Source organism: Dendrobates tinctorius, unplaced genomic scaffold (assembly GCF_039654945.1).
Source record: "Dendrobates tinctorius isolate UK_male_01 unplaced genomic scaffold, ASM3965494v1 ptg000086l, whole genome shotgun sequence".
Lineage (NCBI taxonomy): Eukaryota > Metazoa > Chordata > Amphibia > Anura > Dendrobatidae > Dendrobates > Dendrobates tinctorius.
The window spans coordinates 8,225,279-8,250,536 of NW_027361754.1; the positions used below are offsets into that span (position 1 = coordinate 8,225,279).

A 25,258-nucleotide genomic window follows, 5' to 3' on the forward strand; every position below is an offset into this window, starting at 1 on the left:
CGATATCGCTATGTGTGATACTTACCTCCGACCGCTCCCCCGCTGGTTATCGCTGATCACGCGAGAACGTCCTTGACCGTTTCTCGTCGTCAGCTTCTAGCTGGGCTTCCTGCTGTGGAGACGAGCGACGCGTAGACTCGGGCGGGAGGACGTCTGGATCGCCTCGTCTGACAGGTAAGTAGCGACCCCAGACCGCTGCTATGTCGCTGGTGAGATCTGCCTGTGTGGCAGCTCACTAGCGACCACTTAGCGATGCACCAGCGATCCTGACAGCGTCATATCACTGGTCGGGATCGCTGGTGCATTGCTAAGTGTGACAGTACCTTTAGTGAACCCTACTCTAGTGTTTCCATGAATACTAAAGTTATGTATGATGTACGTATACATGTTTGGACCCTGATCGCATGCACTGTACAAGCAGTTATATAGATGCCTAACAGGACAGTTAATATACCACACGTTTTCTAGTGACCTTATTAACTCCATGTTTTTTGTATTTTATCTAAAATTTACTTTTGGATGATGTAATTTAGTCTTTTCTTTTATTCAAGTTTCTTTTTAGCATGGCATTATTTTTGGTATGTGATGCACGATGTTTCTAATATTACAATAATCACTGAACAAAGGAACGGTCTTCAGTGGTGATGTCATTGGGGTTCAGTAACTAAGCAACCTCTTCTCCACCAATGCGGTCCGCTCTTGATGCTGTCATACATTTCTTTGCTTTTTTGTGAGGCCTGTACAATATCACACTGTTACCTGCTGTCACTGATTATTGATAGGTAGTGTTAGATATTGATTGGAGTTAAATGAGTTTTCAAGGATCAAAGAAAATCTTACTAAAAGCAAAAAATCGGTAAGCTAACAAATAAATATTATTTACCTAAAGAATCCCCTGCTGCTTCAATGACACAGCTCATATGCCGTTTAAATTCATTACCACTATAGAAAAAGGACGACACTAGACCACTGCAGACGGTGATTGGCTGCAGCAGGGAACACCGGAATGACAGGTGATTCATCGAGTACAGTAATATCTGCTTGGTTACTTTACAGCCTTGAGGCAAACTTCCATTGATCCTGGAAAAACAGCTTAAATTTGAATGAAATGTCCGCCCTTATACCTAGATACTGACTGCATGTAATATGTTACAATGAGGAGACAACAAACTCATAAGAATGATAATCCAGTGGGGATAATGTGTATAAAAGGCCATTTACTGTAATTGTTTGTTGTGAGGACTTTATAGGCGATCACTGTGTCGCCTTTGGCCCTACAAGACTACAGAGCTATCCTGACGCACTAATATTCACAGTTACAGCCCAATTACATAGTCTGACATGATCTGTAAACTCAGCCTTCAGGGTTCCTGAGAATTAGAGGAACTCCTCATGTCTTGTACCTCTGAACATACTGAAGGAGCAACTGGTATCAAACTACAATGCAGAATTTTATTACACAAGTAAATAATCCAATTAGGACTCGATTAAAAAATTATCTAAAGTGTGATAATTAAAAACAAAACATAATAAAATCAAAACATAATAATAAACTGTAAAAAAAAGTATTTCAAATTAGAAACAAATAAGTAGAATTTTTTTCTAGGCAATTAATTTCTCCTCATAGTATGTCCAATTGTACATTGTAAGTGTAAAATGCAATGAAAAGGATGTGTTACTGTATAACGTTACACGTGAAGACTGATGGAGAAGGAAAGCATGCGAGGAATGTGGCTGGATGTAGCAGCAGCCAGGGAAGAAGATCAGCTCGTTAGCGCTCTCTGCTGGTTGAACATCGATATCATTTGGTTTTTCTGTATAGTCAAATAGTAGTGTAGTAAAGTACATTGGCAAAATAATAATATTTCACACAATGCAGCACAGCCGTGAGACTGTACCTCAACTTTTTGCCATATTTCACCCCTGGTAAAGTAAACAAAAAGAGGAACTAAAAAAAAACAAACATCACATCCAGAAAAAGATTATAAATAACCAGGATATTTTCTAGGGGAGGTTATTTTTAATTAACAGATAATTACTTATTATTTTTTTCATTAAAAAACAACAGTGTCCAGACCTGAGCTGCTGCATCTAAACATTACTGCAGTGCCTAGGTACGCACATGGTCCCCCTCTCATAGGAGCCCACATGCATTAAACAGAAAGGGGGTCTTCGCTTTGACACGGGCTTGGGAGCCCTATACAATACACAGACCAGACGGGCGGGCCCATGTATGGACCAGAGTGTTGCTGTCAGGTCAGTGAGTGCCACAGGCGGTCTGGCAGTAGATGTAATGGGAAAGCTATAAAACCATCTTACTCTACATCAATAATAGGGATAACCTGATATATAAAAAATCCAGGAAAACCTCTTTAAAAGAAGCCTAAGGAACACAGTTGTATTTCAAACAAGTATACACCATTTGTTGGAAGAAAATACTTTAACACAAATCTTTAAGGGGGCACCACACAGCAAAACCACATAGTCTGGGTGTGCTACTGTAGAGGCGATGTGTGCACAGGACCTAAGTGAAACACAAGCAATAGAAAACTTCCAAAAGTCTATTCGAAGAGCCCTGAAACCAGTTTCCTGCCGTGGAGCAAACGCTGCTAATCCTTATATGTGGATAATGAAATTTGGGTAATTTGCAATTGAGAGAGCTAAATGTAAAAATACTTTTAGAACTCATATTAAGGCTGTGGTATGTTATTTTTTCAGTAAGAAGAAAAAAGAATCCTCAGTTTGCAGCAATTTTCAAAATTAGCAGTAAATGTTCAAATGTTCACCATTTACTGAGCTGAGACCATAGCAAAAAATTCTTAAAAAAGACAGCGCGGCTGAAAAGCGTGAGCATAGCCTTGTATCCCCAGCACAAATATTCAACCCCATTTCATTCCATTACCGTATGGCTGAAGCGATGAAAAAAACAAATTGCACATACTGACCCTTGAATCCCCTGATGCCCCTGTGTCCTGCTGTTCAGCTGCCTCACTGTTCTTCTGGCCTGGTTGATACCTGACCACGTCACCAATGTGGCCGCTGAGTGGCATCATTAGTTGCACACTAACCAGACCAGAATAATATTTTTTTTAAAAAAGTAGCACAATTGGGCCATTTAGTGATTCAAAAGAGAGGGCGGAAAAACCCTTCAGAGGCCATACTTTCTCAGCCTTGTTCACTTCTGTGCGCTATTCTAAACAGTATGTGTATTTGTGCTAATTATATAATGTAATGTACGCCTTTTATTACAATATGCATAAAGTTATCTATCACTTCCGATTGTGACTCAAAATTTTTTTTCATTCTGTTCAGGTTTCTGTTTCGTTGTTGGCACATTTGCTCCGACAGTGATCGAAAGCATTTCCGAGGATAATGCGACGCTGCCCTGCCAACACAAGCTTGGGCCGTTGGGAAACAATCTGGACATTGAATGGCTGTCAAACGATTCTGATCACGGGCAGAAAGTGGTAAGGTCTTACCAGCAGTCACTCATCATTTGTACAAATTGTTCATAAAAGAAGTATGTTATGGTAACATCAGAGAATTGTAAATAAAAAAAGTTAGATAACTCCTGATGCCCAACAAAATACCAAATGATGAAACGTCTAGTTATATGCCACATAATACAGTGGCCTCAAGGTTACAATATTAGAAGGGTTGTCCATTACACTTGTCATCAATATCACATTGTGGGGGCCGACATTTGACACCCCACCATGTTCAGCAGTCAGAATTCCCACAGCGGCTGCATGTATACAGCATGTGGATCCGAAAGAGCAGAGCTCTATATAATGTGCAGTAGCCATTTTTGGACACTTCTATAGAAGATGAGCTGCAGTATCTGAAAACGACCACTACTGTACAAATTGAATGTGACTGTGCTGTTTTGACTCTATAGACACTGTGTACATCAGGTCACAAAGTGGACCTTCAAAAAGCTGGCCAGTGGGGGTGTAGAGTGTTAGACCTTTAATCTAATATTGATGTCCGATCCTGAAGCAAGAAATCTAAACCAGAAGAAAGAACGAGTTAGCGCTCCCAAAATTTGAGTATATTATAATCCAATATGCCATGTATCAGTTTAAAACCTAGCCTTTTTTAAACATAGGAAAGGTCAACAACACTTAAGTAGCAGGCAAGCCTTTTAATTTGTTAAAGAGTTATGTCCTTTATAGTGACTGCACTAAATGAAGAACTATTGATAACAGAGATCATAATTTTACTCCATGAAAAACTGGTAACTGTTTGCGAAGTTCCAAATTGTCAACCCAAAATAAGAAACAAAATGAAGATTTAAAGCAAATGAGCAGGTAACCATTCCAGAAAAAAACATTTGTTAAAAAGAATCTGTCAGTAGGCTCAACCCTCTAAAGAGGTCTATATGGGCATGCAAGCAGGGCCGGTTTTAGGCAAGGTGGGGCCAGTAGCATAGCTACGAGGGGGGCAATGGCCCCGGGCCCCGCGCTCTGAGGGGGCCCACCCGGATTGACGCTACTGTAAACTGTATCTGCGGCAGAGCAGGGAGAATCGATCATCTCCCTGCTCTCTGCCGCTATGTTCTCTTCTCGGCCACAGGACCTGTGATGAGGTCACAGGACCTGTGATGAGGTCACAGGAGGGGAGGAGTTGAGGTCACATGATCAGGGGCCTCACTGACTGTATGCACTATGCAGGACTCTGCTGTGCTAGTGTGCTGGTTGTCATGGTGCGCTGGATGAGGAGAAGTTTGTGTGTGGGGTAAGGAGGGGTTTACAGGGTGCATGTAGCAGAGCCGCATCTGTACGAGGTGGACGGAGTGGAGCCGTGTGTGTACGAGGTGGACGGAGTGGAGCCGCGTGTGTACGAGGTGGACGGAGCGGAGCCGCGTGTGTACGAGGGAAACGGAGCCGAGCTGCTTGTGTACGAGGTGTACGGAGCCGAGCCGCGTGTGAACGAGGTGTACGGAGCCGAGCCGCGTGTGAACGAGGTGTACGGAGCCAAGCCGCGTGTGTACAAGGTGTACCGAGCCGCGTGTGTACGAGGTGTACGGAGCCGAGCCGCATGTGTACAAGGTATACAGAGCTGAGCCGCATGTGTACGAGGTGTACGGAGTGGAGCCATATGTGTACAAGGTGTACAGAGCGTGGCCGCATGTGTACAAGGTGTACAGTGCAGAGCCGCATGTGTACGACGTCTACGGAGTGAAGCCATGTGTGTACTGAGTGGAGCCGTGTGTGTGCGAGGTGTGCGGAGCGGGGCCATGTGTGTACGAGGCATAGAAAGCGGAACCATGTGTGTATGAGGTGTGCGGAGCTATGCGTGTAAAGGTGTATGGTGGGGAGCATTTATACCTCCCAACCATCTCGATTTTGAGAGAGAGTCTGCCCCGGTCGGGAGCTTACTTTTCCCGCGGACACAGGAGTACACGGCAGAGCCCCGAGAAGCACTTTAAAATTCGCACGTGACGTTCCACAGGAAGCGACGTGCTGGAAGCTGACCGGAAATTAGGTAATTTTAGGAGATTGATTATGATGGAATCATGGAGGCACTTCAAGGAATGCTTCAGATCCATCACCGTCTCCTCCGACAGCGCGGACAGTGGGATCGCCTTGGACTCGGGGATGTCGGCCATGTGAGCGGATCATGATATGTCCTGCTCCGGGAGGCTCAGGTGGGCTCGACAATGGGAGCCAGGCTGCTATAGTATCTTTATAGAATCTTTCTTTCTCTCTCTCTCTCTCTGTTCTTTCTTTCACTCTCTGTTCTTTCTTCCTCTATCTAATCTTTTTTTCTCTCTCTCTCTCTGCTCTCTCTCTTCTTTCTTTCTCTCTGTTCTTTCTTTCTTTCCCCTCTCTCTCTTTTCTTTCTTTTGCTCTGTTTTTTCTTTCTTTTCTTTCTTTCTCTCTCTCTGTTCTTTCTTTCTCTCTCTCTGTTCTTTCCTCTCTCTGTTCTTTCCTCTCTCTGTCTCTCTGTTCTTTCTTTCTTTCCCCTCTCTCTCTGTTCTTTCTTTTGCTCTGTTTTTTCTTTCTTTCCTTTCTTTCTCTCTCTCTGTTCTTTCTTTCTCTCTCTCTGTTCTTTCCTCTCTCTGTTCTATCTTTCTCTGTCTCTCTGTTCTTTCTTTCTCTCTCTCTGTTCTTTCTTTCTCTCTCTCTGTTCTTTCCTCTCTCTGTTCTTTCTTTCTCTCTATTTTTTCTCTCTCTCTGTTCTTTCTTTATAATGTAGCCCTCTTAATATGGTATAATACAGCCCCCCCAAAGAATATAATGTAGCCCCTTCAGAATATAATGCAGCCCCCCTCATAGGGTATCATGCTGCCCCCCTCATGGGGTATCATGCTGCCCTCCCTTATATGGGGTATCATGCTGCCCCCCTTATGCGGGGTATCCTGCTGCCCCCCCTCATGAGGGGTATCATACTACCCCCATTATACGAGGTATCATGCTGCCCCCCATCATACGGGGCATCATGCTGCCCCCCCTCATACGGGGTATCATACTACCCCCTTCATACGGGGTATCATGCTGCCCCCTCCTCATGCAGGGTATATCATGCTGCCCCTTCATACGGGTATCATGCTGCCGCCCCCCCATACGAGGTATCATAACCATGCAACCAGGACTCACTATATAAATAAAATAAAAACTATACTCGCCTCTTCTCCTCGCTTCCACGCTGATTTCGGCGGTGGCTCTGCTCTGATGTCAGGAGCTGTGCTGCAGTCAGACCGGCACACAGCGGGGACGCGATGAAGTGACATCATCGCGCACCCGCTGTGTGTCAGAGGAAGAGGGTAATGATATGAGAGGGTGCGTCATGTGACACTCTCTCTTCCATTATTGCGGCGTGCACTGGGGGCCACGCTGCCACTGCAACAATGGAATATATATATATAGATTGTATAGGGGCAGCACGATGGCTCAGTGGATAGCACTGCAGCCTTGCAGCGCTGGAGTCCTGGGTTCGCATTCCCACCAAGGACAACATCTGCAAGGAGTTTCTATGTTCTCCCTGTGTTTGCGTGAGTTTCCTGCGGGTACTCCGGTTTCCTCCCACATTCCAAAGACATACTGATAGGGAATTTAGATTGCGAGCCCCATCAGGGACAGTGAGGATAATGTGTGCAAACTGTAAAGCGCTGCGGAATATGTTAGCGCTATATAAAGATTATTATTATTTTTGGCAACAGCGCGGTCATCTGCTGAGGTTCTCTGTTTAGGGGCCCGCTCAGAAGTTTCGCCCCCCCCCCCGAACCAACACCCTAGCTACGCCTCTGGGTGGGGTCCTGGGCAAAGTTTAAAATGGGGCCCCAAATGCTAACATATTGCACATCACACAGAAGCATTTCGGTTGTATTTACATGCGCTGAGTTCAGGACACTAAATGAGTGTGATCGACAATATTGAAATCGCTCAATGGTTGTTTCCCGGCTTCTTTCCACTCTCTGAGAAAGAATGATGGGGACAGAATGATCACTAATAGATCAATCTGTCCCCATACAGTATCATGTTATCAGCAGTACATCTACAGTTTACACCGGCGATGTGCTGCTGAGAACAATGATTTTTGTTCCGGCATAAACAATCCAATCACTCGATGAATATGCAGCATTTTGCTTGTTTAGTATAATACACCCCATAGTCCTCCATATATTATAAGTTGCACCACAGTCCTCCATATTGTAAAATGCACACCCATAGTCCTCCATATAGTATAATACACTCCTCAGTCCTCCATATAGTATTATACACTTCCCATAGTCCTTCATATAGTATAATACACTCCTCTGAGACCTCATATATTAAAATACACTGCTCAGTCCTCCATATAGTAAATACATTCCTGATAGTCCTCCATATATTAATGATTAGCCCCATCAAAGAGTATGATGCAATCCTCCTTCATAAAATCTAATGTAGCCCCACCATAGAATATAATGCAAGCCCCCCATTGTATATAACACAGCCTCCCCCATAGAATATAATGTACCCTCATAGTATATAACACAGCATCCCCCATAGAATATAAAATACCCCCCAATAGTATATAACACAGCCCGCATAGTATATCGCACAGCCAGTATAGCATATAACACAGGCCGCATAGTATATAGCACAGCCCACATCTCCCCCCCCCCCCCGAGAATGGCCCCACAGTCCAGTACTCACTGTTATAGTAAAAAAAACAAAAAAAAAACCCACAATCCTCAACTCTCCTCGTGCCCGCGCTGCTCCCGACTCCAGTCTCAGCGGCTGCACTGCCTGCACACAGTGAGTGTGCGATGACGTCAGAGCGGGGAATGATGGGAGAGGGAGCGTCAGCTGACACTCTCTCCTCCATCATTGCTTTGAACTGTGCCGGCAGACACCGGTATAGTTCAATGCGGCGGGGGGAGTCGACGCTGGCGGCAGGCAGGCCCCCCTGCCTCACGGGCCCCATAGTGGCTGCGTGATGTGCCGCTAGCTGGGGGCCCCTGGGGGAACGGGGGCCCTAGGCAGCGGCCTGGTCTGCCTGCCCCTAACGCCGGCCCTGCATGCAAGTCATAAGAAGCTGAATTAAATGACAGCTGAACTCTTATTCCAGAGAAATCCATATTTGTCTTAATTTGTAAATGAGCTATGATCTATGGACGGGACAAAGATCTCCTTGAGACTCCGCCTCCATAGCTTATTGTAAATTATAGAGAGAGTTATCAGTGTGAGACATGTAGCTTACACAGAACAGTGTGAACTGACCTTTGTCTCTTTACAAACACATTTGCTTCAGCTCTCACAGCTGTGCTGTATTCTACTGGCTGTCTGTGAGATGGAAGCTGCAGATGTGTCATGTATAATCACACACAGCTCTGCAGTGAGATCAGGAGAGCAGATAGCGTCTATCACTGTCATGGCCCCAGCCCTTATCTCTTCCCCTGCGCGCACCTCCCGGCGCGCTCCTGCTCTCCGGCGCGTCCCCGCGCCCGGCCTCCAGTTCCCTCGGCGTCGGGCACCTGCGCACTGCCGTCCTGCTGCCGCGCAGCCTCCTGGGTAGTGTGACGCGCATAGCCTTGCCTCCAACATGGCGGTGCCCATCGCTACTTATGGCCGGCGTCTGGACTGGTAAGACGCCTGTCTACGATTTCGGTGACGCTGTCTCTTGGCAGCGGTCTCTGTGTCTCAGGCCCCCCATCCTAATGCTTCTGTCTGCGCTGTCCTCTGTGTCTCTGCTTGTCTGCCTTGCCACTGCTAGTGCTGCCTCTGATCACTCTTCCCCCTGTGCTCCAGCCTTTCCTTGCCTCCTTGGGTTCTAGTAGCCTCCCTGTCCTGCTCCGTCCGTCCTTCTGTCCTTTCCTCTGATCTTCCCTGCTTGTCTGCCTTGCCGTACGCTCGGTGTTATATCAGTGCTTCCTCTTTTGCAGTCTCCGGCCCTTGCCACCCGCTGCGTTCCGGCTTCCTGCCCATTATCCGTGGTCTCTGTGGTCCCCTGTGCTCCCTCTTTGGACCTGCCCCTAACACTCCCTGTATAGGGGGTGGTCCTCACCTGGGCGCTCGCCCTCGGGGTCTCTGGAGCCGTGACCCAGAGGGTCCACTTCCGGGTTGCTCCTCCTTCCATCTCTGCTACAGCAACTGTAACAATCACACTGGTAACACTACCTCTTATTTAAATTAAGATCTAGAGGTGGAGTCCCAGTGAGATCTATGTCCGGCCCAAAGATCTTAACAGCTCATTCACATATTAAGAAAATATGGATTTCTCTGGAAAAATAGATCGGTTCTCAGATATTGAGGTATCTTTTTAATTAATTTTCTATGACCTGCGTACCCATATAGACGGCATATGAAGTATAAGCCTACTGGCAGATGCCATTTAATATGTAGAAGACAGGAAACACTGCTGGTAGCCATAAGTAACCTATTCTGTTGTGGACACAATCCTCCTCTGGGTCCCTACAGTAATAAAAAATGGATCTACTCCTATCGGCCCTTATAGATAGCAACAAAGAATACGTAGTACCGTGCTGCCCTGGAGAGAGGCTGCTAAACAGCCAACAGTACTCTGTTCCCATCTGCATTGAGACTTATATGAAAAGCACAAAAGAAGACACAGTCACAGTTTAATACATGACAGTTACTAACTGTATCTGACGGATCCCACTGGCTTATAATGAGGATCCAACTGGCGTATAATGAGGTATTTTCAGTTACATTTCAGTGTCCGACGGCCTAACTTGAAGACACACGGTAGCTCTGGGAATAGGGACATGTTTATTGCTTACTGTTTTTTTTCGACTTTTACATTGTACTTTTCAGATACTCAGCTACAGTGGAGGTCAAGTCTATGAAAACAGAGAACTCAAAGGCCGTTACAGCTTTGTTGCAGACTTCTTAGCCGGCGATGCTACCATTTTTATAAGATCTTTAGAGCCCAATGATGCTGGACTGTACACATGCAAAGTGAAAAATGCTGGCCAGTATGCATGGAGTCACGTCATCCTTAAGATATTAGGTTAGTATTGAACAAGAATGGTTTAGAATTGGATCATAAAGATTGAGGTAAGTGGAATGACAACCAATATGTCACTACTAGCATGAAGAGTACATGATCTCCTTGTTGTCATACTTAACAGTCATGACACACCAAATAATACAAACTATCTGCATAATAAAGTGTGCATGAAAAAGCTTATGGACAGAGAAAAACTTACTAATCACTGGAAGTCTGCCCACTGAGACCCTCAATATGCTCGGCCTCCACTATTTCATTATTAAAGGGTCTGCCAGAGAAACTGGAGTCCAGTGCCCAGTTTCCTCTGGCTGTCACAGAGACAATGAATGGAGAGGAGGTCGAGCCTGTGAACCGCCATTTCACTCAGTAATGGGCTGCATAAAGCAGTTCTCAGGGTTCCAGAGCCCTAATCTGAATACTTACTAAAGTTAAAGACATAAGTGCTGTCTGTTTTGGCCACTTTATTTTCATTAGTAGGGTCTCCTCTGGTGCTAGTATGCTATGCTAGTAAAGATAACTTGAGGTGAAAAGTTTGTGCTCTTCACTCACATTCAGACACCCCAGTGTGCAGTTTTTAATCTGCACCTAGTTTCAACCTTTGCAAAGTTGCTTGCAGTAATATTTCCTGGATGTGTGTGCTGTCAGTCTAGGCTGCTTCTGCCTTCACTAGCTCTCATGTACTGTCATAACTTCATTCCTCCATTTTCCCTCATGTAGAAAAAGATAGTCCTTTATAACATTACCTCATCTGCGCTGACACAGACACTGAAGAGTGTGATCCCCTTGTCCCTGCAGAATCTTTCTTGCTTTGTTGTACTGCTCTTACCATGGTAGAGACTATTATTATTATTATTATTATTATTCATTGTTATAGCGCCATTTATTCCATGGCGCTTTACATGTAAGGAGGGGTATACATAAAAACAAGTACAATAATCTTAAACAATACAAGTCATAACTGGTACAGGAGGAGAGAGGACCCTGCCCGCGAGGGCTCACAATCTACAAGGGATGGGTGATAATACAGTAGGCGAGGGTAGAGCTGGTCGTGCAGCGGTTTGGTCTATGCAGAATTAGTCAGTATGCAGATATACTGAACTAGCTGAAGAGCCCGGCATTGCCCAGGCATAGTATCCCCTGTATAGTATATACCTGTATGTCATCTCCTTTTGTATAAAGCTCCAAAAAATGAAGGCAGCACACCAATAATAGAATATCCAGGTGCAGTTTATTGGCCCATGTGCGACGTTTCGGTCCCAAGTGTGGACCTTTCTCAAGAGGGTGGTCTGTGTCGTTAAGGTAGTAAATTGTGTTATTTCCAGCTTTACAGAAGGATGATATCACCATAGAAATGATAAGAATAATAGGCTTCAGTTACCGCAACTGTCTACAAGGAAAACTTTTGCTCATAGCAACCAATTACAGCTCAGCATTCATCTTTTAAACCGCTCTGGTGAAATGAAAGATGCTTTTGGTTCCTATGGGCAACACAGGCAGTGTAACCAGTTGTGGTCAAGAAGATGTGCCTATGAAAGATATAGTACATATCTATTATATATATACAGTACAGATTCACTCTGAAGGCATCAAAACTATGAATTAACACATGTGGAATTATATAATTAACAAAAAAGTGTGAAGCAACTGAAAATATGTCTTATATTCTAGGTTCTTCAAAGTAGCCACCTTTTGCTTTGATTACTACTTTGCACTCTCTTGGCATTCTCTTGATGAGCTTCAAGAGGTAGTCACCGGAAATGATTTTCACTTCACAGGTGTGCCCTGTCAGGTTTAATAAATGGGATTTCTTGCCTTATAAATGGGGTTGGGACCATCAGTTGTGTTGTGCTGAAGTCTGGTGGATACACAGCTGATAGTCCTACTGAATAGACTGTTAGAATTTGTATTATGGCAAGAAAAAAGCAGCTAAGTAAAGAAAAACGAGTGGCCATCATTACTTTAAGAAATTAAGGTCAGTCAAATTGGGAAAACTTTGAAAGTGTCCCCAAGTGCAGTGGCAAAAACCATCAAGCGCTACAAAGAAACTGGCTCACATGAGGCCCGCCCCAGGAAAGAAAGACCAAGAGTCACCTCTGCTGCGGAGGATAAGTTCATCTGAGTCACCAGCCTCAGAAATCGCAGGTTAACAGCAGCTCAAATTAGAGACCATGTCAATGCCACACAGAGTTCTAGCAGCAGACACATCTCTACAACAACTGTTAAGAGGAGAGTCTGTGCAGCAGGCCTTCATGGTAAAATAGCTGCTAGGAAACCACTGCTAAGGACAGGCAACAAGCAGAAGAGACTTGTTTGGGCTAAAGAACACAAGGAATGGACATTAGACCAGTGGAAATCTTTGCTTTGGTCTGATGAGTCCAAATTTGAGATCTTTGGTTCCAACCACCGTGTCTTTGTGCGACGCAGAAAAGGTGAACGGATGGACTCTACATGCCTGGTTCCCACCGTGAAGCATGGAGGAGGAGGTGTGATGGTGTGGGGGTGCTTTGCTGGTGACGCTGTTGAGCATTTATTCAAAATTGAAAGCATACTGAACCAGCATGGCTATCACAGCATCTTGCAGCGGCATGCTATTCCATCCGGTTTGCGTTTAGTTGGACCATCATATATTTTTCAACAGGACAATGACCCCAAACACACCTCCAGGCTGTGTAAGGGCTATTTGACCAAGAAGGAGAGTGCTACGCCAGATGACCTGGCCTCCACAGTCACCAGACCTGAATCCAATCGAGATGGTTTGGGGTGAGCTGGACCGCAGAGTTAAGGCAAAAGGGCCAACAAGTGCTAAGCATCGCTGGGAACTCCTTCAAGACTGTTGGAAGACCATTTCCGGTGACTACCTCTTGAAGCTCATCAAGAGAATGCCAAGAGTGTGCAAAGCAGTAATCAAAGCAAAAGGTGGCTACTTTGAAGAACCTAGAATATAAGACATATTTTCAGTTGTTTCACACTTTTTTGTTAATTATATAATTCCACATGTGTTAATTCATAGTTTTGATGCCTTCAGAGTGAATCTACAATTTTCATAGTCATGAAAATAAAGAAAACTCTTTGAATGAGAAGGGGTGTCCAAACTTTTGGTCTGTACTATATATATACATACATGCATACATGCAGTGGGTACAGAAAGTATTCATACCACTTTAAATTTTTCACTCTTTGCTTCATTGCAGCCATTTGGTAAATTCAAAAAAGTTCATTTTTTTCTCTTTAATGTAAACTCTGCACCCCATCTTAACTGAAAAAAAAAACAAATGTTGAATTTTTTGCAAATTTATTAAAAAAGAAAAGCTGAAATATCACATGGTCATAAGTATTCAGACCCTTTGCTCAGACACTCATATTTAAGTCACATGCTGTCCATTTCCTTGTGATCCTCCTTGAGATGGTTCTACTCCTTCATTGGAGTCCAGCTGTGTTTAATTTAACTGATAGAAGTTGATTTGTAAAATCACACACTTTTCCATATAAGACCTCACAGCTCACAGTGCATGTCAGACCAAATGAGAATCAGGAGGTCAAAGGATCTGGCCAAGGAGCTCAGAGACAGAATTGTGGCAAGGCACACATCTGGCCAAGGTTACAAAATACAAAAAAAAATTTCTGCAGTACTCAATGTTCCTAAGAGTACAGTGGTCTCCAAAATCCTTAAATGGAAGTTTGGGACAACCAGAAGGCTTCCTAGACCTAGCCATCCAGCCAAACTGAGCAATCGTGGGAGAGAAGCCTTGGTGAAAGAGGTAAAGAAGAACCCCAAAATCACTGTGGCTGAGCTCCACAGATGCAGTAGGGACATGGGAGAAAGCTCCACAAAGTCAACTATCACTGCAGCCCTCCACCAGTTGGGCCTTTATGGCAGAGTGGCCCAACGGACGCCTCTCCTCAGTGCAACACATATGAAAGCCTAGTTTGCTAAAAAACACATCAAGGACTCCTAGACAATCAGAAATAAGGCTTTCTGGTCTGCTGAGATGAAGATAGAACTTTTTGGTGATAGTTCTAAGCGGTATGTGTGGAGAAAACCAGGCACTGCTCATCACCTGCCCAATCCAATCCCAACAGTGAAACGTGGTGGCAGCATCATGCTATGGGGGTGTTTTTCAGCTGCAGGGACAGGACAACTGGTTGCAATTGAAGGAAACATGAATGCTGCCAAGTACAGAGATATCCTGGATGAAAACCTCTTCCAGAGTGCTCTGGACCTCAGACTTGACAGAATGTTCACCTTCCAAAAAGACAATGAACCTACCAACAAAACAATGAACCTACAATAACAAAAGAGTGGCTTCAGAACAACTCTGTGACTCTGTGACCATTCTTGACAAGCCCAGCCAGAGCCCTGACCTAAACCAACATTGTACATCTCTGGAGAGACCTGAAAATGGCTGTCCACCAAGATTCACCATCCAGCCTGACGGAACTGGAGATGATGTGCAAGGAAAAATGGCAGAGGATCCCAAATCCATGTGTTCAAAACTTGTTACATCATTCCCAAGAAGACTCATGGCTGTACTAGCTCAAAAGTCATGGCTGGGTCTTCCAGCAAGACAATGACCCAAAACATACAGCCAAAGGAGTGGCTCAAAAAGAAGCACATTAAGGTCATGGAGTGGCCTAGCCAGTCTCCAGACCTTAATCCCATAGAAAACTTATTGAGGGAGTTGAAGCTCCGAGTTGCCAAGCGACAGCCTCAAAATCTTAATGATTTAGAGATGATCAGCAAAGAGGAGTGGCCCAAAATTGCTCCTGAAACCTCATCAGCTACAAAAAAGTCTTACTGCTGTGCTTGCCAACAAGGCTTTTGCCACGAAGTATTAAGTCTTGTTTGCCAGAGGGATCAAATACTTATTTCTCACTGCAAAATGCAAATAAAGTTAAATAATTTATATAATGTGATTTTCTGGATTTTATTTTTGATATTCTATCTCTCAATGTTATTATTAACCTACCCTTAAAATTATAGACTGTTCATGTCTTTGTCAGTGGGCAAACTTACAAAATCAGCAAGGGATCAAATACTTACTTCCACTGTATATGTATAATATACGTATTATATATTAGATTAGATTTTTTACTATATATTAGATACTTATTATACAGGGCTTTGCGTGTAGAGTGAGTGTGGCTATGTGCAGTGGGCAGGGCTTGATAAACACACACACTCATTTTTATATATATAGATTTACTTTCCTTGCAGTGAAGCCCTCGGAGCCAGACTGTTGGATAGAAGGGGAACAGATCGTGGGGAGAAATGTCACACTGAACTGCAAATCATCAGTGGGTTCATTGCCCATGAAATACTACTGGCAGCATCTGAAGCACCAGGAATACTCAGGATATCTACCAACACGGCCCGGTGAGAATTTCGTCTATTTGTATCATCTTGTTTGGAGAACTGTTCTATCAGTGACAAAGGTCTGAATGAATGTGCACATTGGTAAAATTTTAATAACACTGTAACTAGCTTTGCCCGTGCAAAATGTTCAAACATTGGTCGTCGGGGGCGCAGGCAATTTCAGAAAAAGCAAGCTAGTCAAATTTAAATGTATTTCATGAGATGATGGACACAGACAGGTATTTATATATGTCGATTGGTAATACAATAAATTGGTTTGATAAGTAGAGGCCAAAAAATGTCTTCCGGTTGAGTTGCCACCTGCAGGTCATTGTGTCTTTCTGCAGGTTTATGAAAATGAATGTTTAAACCGTATTTAGTGAAAATCGTGAATGTGTGGTTTGTTTGGTTCTTTTCTTGATGAAAGGAGTAAGTTTACCTTTCAAATGGTGTATCATTTGAGTGTCTGGGGCGAAGTAATCACCTAAAAAGCAGTGCATGTATACAAATGTGCTTGCATATGTGCCTCATCTGCAGTGAAGTGTGCAATCCTCCAATTTGGCTAAAATAGGCTGAGCAAGCAGTTCGGCAAGCTGTAAAGCCCACAAGGCAAATATTTGGATTTGTTTGTGATGTCTGTAAGCAGCTTTGTGATAGTGTGCTTTGGGGTACTGTGGTGCCACCTGCAGGTCATTTTTCCTTACCGCAGGTTTATGAAAATTAATGTTTAAACTGTATTTTGTGCTCAAATCGTGGATGTGTGGTTTGTTTGGATATTTTCTTGCTGTAGGGGGCAAGTTTACCTTTCAAATGGTGTATCATTTGTGTGTGTGGGTGCAGTATGAACGGAGATACAAAGTAATCACCAAAAAACAGTGTTTAGAAATAACAGAATAGATTTCAATGAACATTGCATTAATCAGTAGTTAAGATGAAAATAAGAAACTTAATAATAATATATCCTATTAGAGAAATCTGCTTATTTCTTCCCTTCTTCTCCCCGAATCCTGAACTCACCAATTTGAACTGCTAAACTGTGTCCTGCTCAAAACAAGACAGACTTCTAGTACACTAAGGGCTCATATTGTTGCCTATTAAAGTGTATCGAGAGGGGATCTGGAGGAGGGTGTAGTGGTCAGAGAGAGGATTAAACACAGCACGCACACCATGATGCAGGCTCTGTGCTTTAGATCCTGCAAGCTCTGAAGATGGACGGAATAACTGGATCCAACTAGCCGCAGTGCTGATATAGAAGGGAATTGTGAGCTCACCACGCCATGTCGTCCGATGTTGAGGGTTGAGATCCAGCCCCATTGCGATTGTATTTCTCCCATGCTGCAGAGGTAAAGCTGTCTGCTAGCAGTATGGGAAAACAATAAGCTCAGGCCAGTAATGTGACCATGACACTGGCCAAAACTGTCAATATTCAGGAGCACACCAAACCCTGTAAAGATTGGAGCCAGGGACGAGAAACTGAAGAATAGAAGATGAGAACAACCCTTTAAAGGGAATTTTTCAGCAGGTTTTTGCTATGTAATCTGAAGATTGCATGAGGTAGGGGTTAAAGGGAATCTGTCACCTATTTTTAGCCCTATAAGCTGCAGCCACCGCCATCAGGGGCTTATCTACAGCATTCTGTAATGCTGTAGATAAGCCCCCGATGAGTGGCATAACTACAAAGTTATGGGCCCCAGTGCGAACTTTCAAATGGGGCCCCCCATGCCAAAATACACGCACATCTCTGCTCCATACACCTCGTACCCACGCGGCTCCACACCTCGCACACACGCGGCTCCGCTCCGTACACCTCGTACCCACGCGGCTCCGCTCCATACACCTCATACCCACGCGGCTCCGCTCCGAACACCTCGCACCCACGCGGCTCTGCTCCGTACACCTCGTATACACACGGCTCCACACACCTCGTACACACACGGCTCTGCTCCGTACACCTCGTACCCACACGGCTCCACACATCTCGTACACACATGGCTCCGCTCCGTACACCTCGTACACACACGGCTCCGCTCTGTACACCTCGTACCTACACAGCTCCACACACCTCGTACACACACGGCTCTGCTCCGTACACCTTGTACACACACGGCTCTGCTCCATACACCTCGTACCCACACAGCTCCACACACCTCGTACACACACGGCTCCGCTCCGTACACCTCGTACACACACGGCTCCGCTCCGTACACCTCGTACACACACGGCTACGCTCCGTACACCTCGTACACACACGGCTACGCTCCGTACACCTCGTACACACACGGCTACGCTCCGTACACCTCATACACACACGGCTCCACACACCTCGTACACACACGGCTACACTCCATACACCTCGTACACACACAGCTACGCTCCGTACACCTCGTACACACACGGCTCCACTCCGTACACCTCATACACACACGGCTCCACTCCTTACACCTCGTACACACATGGCTCCACACACCTCGTACACACACGGCTCCGCTCTGTACACCTCGTACACACACGGCTCCACTCCATACACCTCGTACACACACGGCTCCACTCCATACACCTCGTACACACACGGCTCCACTCCATACACCTCGTACACACACAGCTCTGCTCCGTACACCTCGCACACACACGGCTCTGCTCCGTATACCCCGTACACACACGACTCCACTCCATACACCTCGTACACACACGGCTCCACTCCGTACACCTCGTAAACACACGGCTCCGCTCCGTACACCTTGTACACACACGGCTGTGCTACATCCACACTGTAAACCCCTCCTGACCCCACACAGAAACTTTACCTCATCCAGCATCATGACAACCAGCACAGCAGAGTACTGCAGACGAGGCTCCTGATCATGTGACCCCTGACTCCTCCCCTCCTGGGACCTCATCACATGTCCTGTGCACACAGAAAAGGACTTCATTGCAGCCTGTGGGGGGCTGGCTGAGGTGAGTCTATATGGGAATGCGAGGATGGGGTGCATGGGGGATGGCGGCTCAGTGCGGGACGCTGGGGGGTCAAAAACGGGACTATCCCGCGAGAGTCGGCATGGTTTGGAGATATCATGGTCTGACCTGCCGGGCCCCTGCGACCCTGGTAGTTACGCCCCTGCCCCCGATGTAATCTGAAAGATAAGAAAAACAAGTTAGATTATACTTACCGGGGGGTGTGGTGGGTGTCGCGGTCTGGTCTGGCGCCTCCCATCTTCATACAATGACGTCCTCCTTCTTACTTCTGCCGCGCCTCCTGCGCAGGCTCTGCCCTATTGAGGGCAGAGTAAAGTACTGCAGTGCGCAGGGGTCGGGAAAGGTCAGAGAGGTCCGGCGCCTGGGCACTGCAGTACTTTACTCTGCCCTCAACAGGGCAGATAAATTACACCTGCGCAGGAGCCGCGGCAGAAGTAAGAAGGAGGACGTCATCGTATGAAGATGGGAGGTGCCGTACCGAACCTTGACACCCATCGGACCGGACCAGACGCCCGGGTGAGTATAATCTAACTCGTTTTTCTTATCTTTCAGGTTACATTGGGGGCTTATCTACAGCAATACAGAATGCTGTAGATAAGCCCCTGATGGCAGTGGCCGCAGCTTATAGGGCTAACATGGGTGACAGATTCCCTTTAAAACACAGATTTCAGCAATGCCTATCTTATCAAGCTCTGTGCTTTTGTTTGATTGCATTGATTGTTTGAGCACCAGGAGCTTATCATTGCTGGAACACAGCAGCACTTGCATACTAGTCCTACACGCCCCCTGCTGTGACAGGTACCTCACTGTCCATGGACATTGTACATACAGATCCTGGTGTGGGCGGGGTTAGTTTCCTCAGCTCTGCTTATTCTGCCTCATGGCCAAACTGTAAGTGTGTGGGCGCTCAGACTGCCAACCCATGGAGTCTGTTGACCGTTACTCACGTTTAGTGATGTCCACAGATAGTTTAAACTCGACTGAAAAGAGCACGTTTGAAGAGTCCAGTAGAAGGTTTATTCCCAGCAGAATCCTTGCATAATGCACGTTACAGTAGGTAAAAAGAGATTTTCCTTGTACAGAGCTGTATAAACGTGTGTCTCCAAGATGGAGAAGACTCAAAAATGGACAAGAATGGAGGGGTTACAGAAATGAGAGTCACATGCAAGGGGGGAGGAGAAAACCTCTAAAAGGAACAGATCTATATACAGCAATGGAAACAACAATATGGTAAAATGCAGTACTGTCTGATGATTCAAAATCATGGAACATGACACTCCCCGTCTGAAATCTTTAGATTTCATGATGATTCAACTTGACATGACATGTTACGATGATGATCAACGGCGTCCTAGAAGCCTGGAAGACAAAAAAAGAAGAAACACAACATGCAAATAAACTGTAACAGTTGTAAGTCCAGTTCTTGGTTGATGACGTGAAGTCCTCAACGGATGGATTGTCCAAGTCCATAGGAGAACCTATCTTCAGATTGGGGAAGCCGCAACGTGCCAACACTTCCACCAACCCAAACAATCCAAAGATGAAGTTCAAGTTCTTGACAGTTAAGGGTGTATGTCGGTATGCTCCATCGTGAGCTGTGTCCAGTAGAAATATCTTTTATGTGATGTCCTCCTTTGGTAGAAGCAGTACAAGTTCGATGACTGGGCAAAGGAGAAGTCGTGATGAACCACCTTTTGTTACCTTGACTTCCACCTTTCGGGTCTTTCCTTCCTCACTGGGCATAGCCTTGGTGATAAGACCCATTGGCCAGTCACTGCGATGAGCTTCTTTGTCTTTTAGGAGGACGAGGTCTCCTTCTTGGAGGTTAGGTTTTGCTGTCTGCCATTTGTGACGGCTCTGGAGCAGATGCAGGTATTCCGTCTTCCAACGGTGCCAAAAGACATTAGACAGGTGTTGTACCTGCTTCCACTGACGTCTGTACATGTCCTTGTGGTTGAAATTTCCAAGAGGAATTGTGGCGGTTCCAATTTTCTGTGTAAGAAGAGTTGCTGGTGTAAGGATCATTGGGGCATCAGGGTCCGACGATACCGGCACCAGCAGTCTGGCATTTATTATTGCAGACACTTCCGCGAGGAAGGTGACCAAGACTTCATGGGTGAGTGGCAGCTTGTGGTCCAGCAGCATTGAATCAAGAATTCTTCATGCAATTAAAATCATGCGCTCCCAGGATCCTCCCATATGCGATGAATGTGGAGGGTTGAACACCCAAGCGCACCCATTGTCGGTTAAGAAATGATCAAGCTGAAGTTCTTTGCAGGCTCCTTTGAGACTACTGTTCAGGTTGAGTCCGGTGAGGAGCAGGTTATTGAGAGAAATACCTTAATACTGGGCACTGGAGTCAAACACAACTCTGATTTGATTGGGTTTGCGAGGATGGTAGACACCAAAGAATGGAAGATACCAGCATTCTTCTCCTTCCTTTAGTTGTGGAGCAGGCTCTGAATGATCTCTATCAAAGATATTCTGCATGAAGTCGAGGAAATATTTTTCCATCTCTGGTTTCTTTTTTAAAGTTCGTTTTAAAGATGCAAGTCTTGCAGTTGCTTGCTGCAGATTGTTTGGCAAACTTGTCCTTGGAGAACGAAAGGGTAAGGGTGCTGTCCAGTTGTTGGAGTCATCCTGAGTGAATTCCTTGTTCATGACCTTAATGAATTCTTTACCCTCTCTTGCTGGTGCCAACTTGTTATTTTCATTTGTAAAATCAAACACCGTTGACCTGAGGTTTTCGTCACAGGACCAGAATATATTCATGTTGTCATAGGTTTCTAGCTGCCACTTACAGTCACTCAGTGTTTCTTTCACCCAGTAGTGATGTGGGCATGGTTGACAGTATGTACTGCGACCATTTGGCAAGACATGAGTCTTACATGAGTAAATCTTTGTAGGCCTCTTCATCTTGTCTATACAGACGTTGCCTATGATAACCCAGCCTAGATCAAAGCGTTGAGCAAATGGAGCATCTTGTGGTCTATTGATCTGCTGACGTACCTTATGCAGTCGGAGAATGTCTCTACCGAGCAGGATCAGGATATCTGCACTGTTGTCAAGAGCTGGTATCTTGTTGGCTATCATCATTAGATGAGGGTGATGAAGAGCAACCTCTGGCGTTTGAATCTCCTCTCTATTGGATGGTATCTGGTTGCACTCGACAAGTGTATGCAGAGGTATCTCTACGTTGTTCTCAAGTGAAGATACTATAAGTCCATGGCTCTTCTCCCAAAGACCTCTGTCACACCACTGTAAGTACCCAAGGTGTAGGGGTAAGCATTTCCGTTTAAATCAAACAAATCAAAGAGCTCTGACCTTGCAAGTGATCGGTTGCTTTGATCGTCCAGGATGGCGTACACCCTTGTGCTCTTTTCGGGCTGACCCTTAGGATATATGTTCATCAGGCATATCTTTGCACATGACTTGTCCCAGAGGTCTTCTCCGTAAACTTCTGTGCATGAAGATGATACCTTGGTAGTACTTGCTAGCTCTGTTTCCTCCCCGCCATAGCTTGTGGTGGGTATGGAAGGTGTGAGCTGAGCAGAGGTAGGCTGGGATGTATTGAGTGCTTGCACGTGGTCCTCAGTGTCACACTCCAAACACTTAATAGGAATTTTACAGTCATTAGCAAAGTGTTCAGTAGAAGCACAACATCTGTAACATGCACCAAACGTCTTTAGAAGTTCCTTGCGCTCATGGAGCGGCTTCTTTCTGAAGCCAATGCACTTCTTTAAGGGATGTGGCTTCTTATGAATGGGAGACATACGATTAGGATCTTTAACCTTGTCCCCTGTGTTGCTCTGGTTTGGAGCTGATGTAGGTGTGGGAAGGATGTTGGTCTTTTTTGCTGACACTGGGCCTCCTTGGCTTTTCAGGTTAGTACGTGGACCCTCATAATTAGGAGTTGGACCGGGTCCGCTGGGTTCTACATAGGAAAAACTCGGGTCGGTCTTACGCTCTGCGATATCCTTGATAAATTCACAGAAGTAGGAAAATGGAGGAAAGGAGACTTGATTGGCTTTTTTGTACTTTGATCCAATAGTGGCCCACATCTCTTGTATATTGTATGGCAGCTTTGAAACTATTGAGTTAACGCCCCGAGCGGTATCCAGGTAGCTAAGACCAGGTAGGTGCGTGTCTGCCTTGGCTAACTAGAGCTCTAGGAGTAGGTCACTGAGCTCTAGGAATTTTGAACTGTCCTTGCCAGATATTTTGGGGAAATCCTGTAGACGCTTAAACAGTGCATTCTTTATGGCTTCAGGACTGCCAAAGCTACATTCTAGTCTTTCCCATGCAGCCATGAGACCAGCTGCTGAATTACTGATGTGGACGGATCTGAGCCTCTTAACCCGCTCCGTGGATTGAGGTCCGAGCCACCTGATTAGCAGATCCAGCTCTTCAGCAGCAGTGATGCCAAGGTCACTAATTGCGGCTTTAAAGGTATATTTCCAACCTCTGTAATTCTCAGGCTGGTCGTCGAACCTTGTGAGACCGGTGTTGGTGAGTTCTCGGGGTATCATTAGCCTCGCAAAATCGGCCATGTCTGTTCTTTCTGACTTTGGAGTAACATTTGCCGGCTGAGTGATGCTGTTAGCGTGGGTCTTAGCTTCTTGGTTCAAGAACATACATGGGAAGATACGGAATGGCGTAGGCGTTTAGACCAGCAACCGGTTTGTGACATATGATCTCTGTTGTATGCGGGACTGGAACCACACAGTTATCAGGAGCGCAGTGCCTTGTCGGCATGTTAGGTTGCATGTAGACGTTGGCATATGGCACTGGCTGAGGTGTAGGGTCAGGCTGTGTAATGACACATGAAGAAGGTTCGGGTTTGAATGTTTGTGGTTCATTTGACTGACCGTGAAAGCTAGAATCTGCAGGCGGATCGACGTCCTGATGCTCTAGAGAGAGATGGGTGCTGGCGGGAATGTTGTTGGTGGTCAGGGGTTGGTTGGTTTGGCTCAGCACGTAATTTCTTGTGCGCTTAAGTGGGTCTTCCATGTCGAGTTCGTATGAATTGATGCTGCCTCCTTGGCTCCCACCTAGAGCCTGCTTGAAGACCTTTAGCTTTGCCATGGCTGCTGCATGTTCCTATTCCTTCTGCAGGACTTCTATTTCCGCCTTCTCACGTGCATATTCGGCTTCCATCTCTGCTTTCTTGCTTGCGGATTCAGCTTCCATCTCTGCTTTCTTGCGTGCGGATTCAGCTTCCATCTCTGCTTCCTTGCGTGCAGATACTGTTTCCTTCTCTGCTTTCTTTTGGGTGAAAATGGCTTGCACTTTCAAAGATTCTGCTTCAGCATGTGCTTTTATGAGCTGCTCACTGAGGGTTGAGTACCTTGATGAGCTTGACTTGATTGAGTGCTTTGAGCTCCTAGCAGACCTGGATCTGTGCGATGTCACTTCTGACATTTGTGGGATTTTTGCTACTGTTTTGTTCACAATGTCGCGCACGGTGCTATCTTGTTCGGCATTGAGCTGTTGGAAGACCTCGCATTCTTTTAGTGATTCTGGCGTATTTAATTTCTGTAGCGTTGAGATGTATTTTCTGCAAGTGTCTTTGTAAGCCTGGTATGCAGAGTACAATTGTTCAAGGGCTCCCTCTGCTGGTAACTCATGAGAGGCATACTGGGAGATGCTGTTAATGTGACTCTGCAGTCTTTGACATAAGACGGATATATTACAAAAGAAAGTTCATGTTTAATGACTTCAAGGTTCTCTATAGCTTTCAGTGACGGCTTAGCAGAGCGCCTGGGTCTGTTAGTGGCTGAGTCCTCATATTCAGATAGTGCAGACTTTCCTTCAGCCATTGTAACTCACAGGCAGATAAGATCTGTGTAATATGATCTGCTACAGTCTCTGCAGTGAAGGCTGGGGGAGGGGCTGTGCTGCACACAGGCTGATGGAATCTATATGATGTAAGCCGATCTTCTAATGTCTGCTCTGACTTGTAGAAGATGGAGACGATTTTACAAATGTAACTGCAGGAGTCTCTTTTTACTATTCTGCCTCATGGCCAAACTGTAAGTGTGTGGGCGCTCAGACTGCCAACTCATGGAGTCTGTTGACCGTTACTCACGTTTAGTGATGTCCACAGATAGTTTAAACTCGACTGAAAAGAGCACGTTTGAAGAGTCCAGTAGAAGGTTTATTCCCAGCTGAATCCTTGCATAATGCACGTTACAGTAGGTAAAAAGAGATTTTCCTTGTGCAGAGCTGTATAAACGTGTGTCTCCAAGATGGAGAAGACTCAAAAATGGACAAGAAGGGAGGGGTTACAGAAATGAGAGTCACATGCAAGGGGGGAGGAGAAAACCTCTAAAAGAAACAGATCTATATACAGCAATGGAAACAACAATATGGTAAAATGCAGTACTGTCTGATGATTCAAAATCTTGGGACATGACACTGCTGTATCACTAAATCTAAAAACTCTGTATCAGAATGGCTGCAGCCAGTAAA

The 25,258-nt window shown here is 45.4% G+C and overlaps 1 protein-coding gene across 3 annotated transcripts in view; it reads left to right on the plus strand.

Moving 5' to 3' along the window:
• Positions 1 to 25,258, plus strand: part of CLMP (CXADR like cell adhesion molecule) — a 230,017-nt gene that overhangs the window by 193,212 nt on the left and 11,547 nt on the right. For 2 of the 3 annotated variants that reach the window (XM_073584987.1, XM_073584989.1), the window contains exons 2-4: positions 3,313 to 3,467; positions 10,266 to 10,461; positions 15,677 to 15,835. In XM_073584987.1, the coding sequence (XP_073441088.1) occupies positions 3,313 to 3,467; positions 10,266 to 10,461; positions 15,677 to 15,835 (510 nt within the window). Of the gene's footprint in view, positions 1 to 889; positions 1,014 to 3,312; positions 3,468 to 10,265; positions 10,462 to 15,676; positions 15,836 to 25,258 lie in introns of all 3 variants that reach the window. The other variant, XM_073584988.1, reaches the window with a different exon arrangement.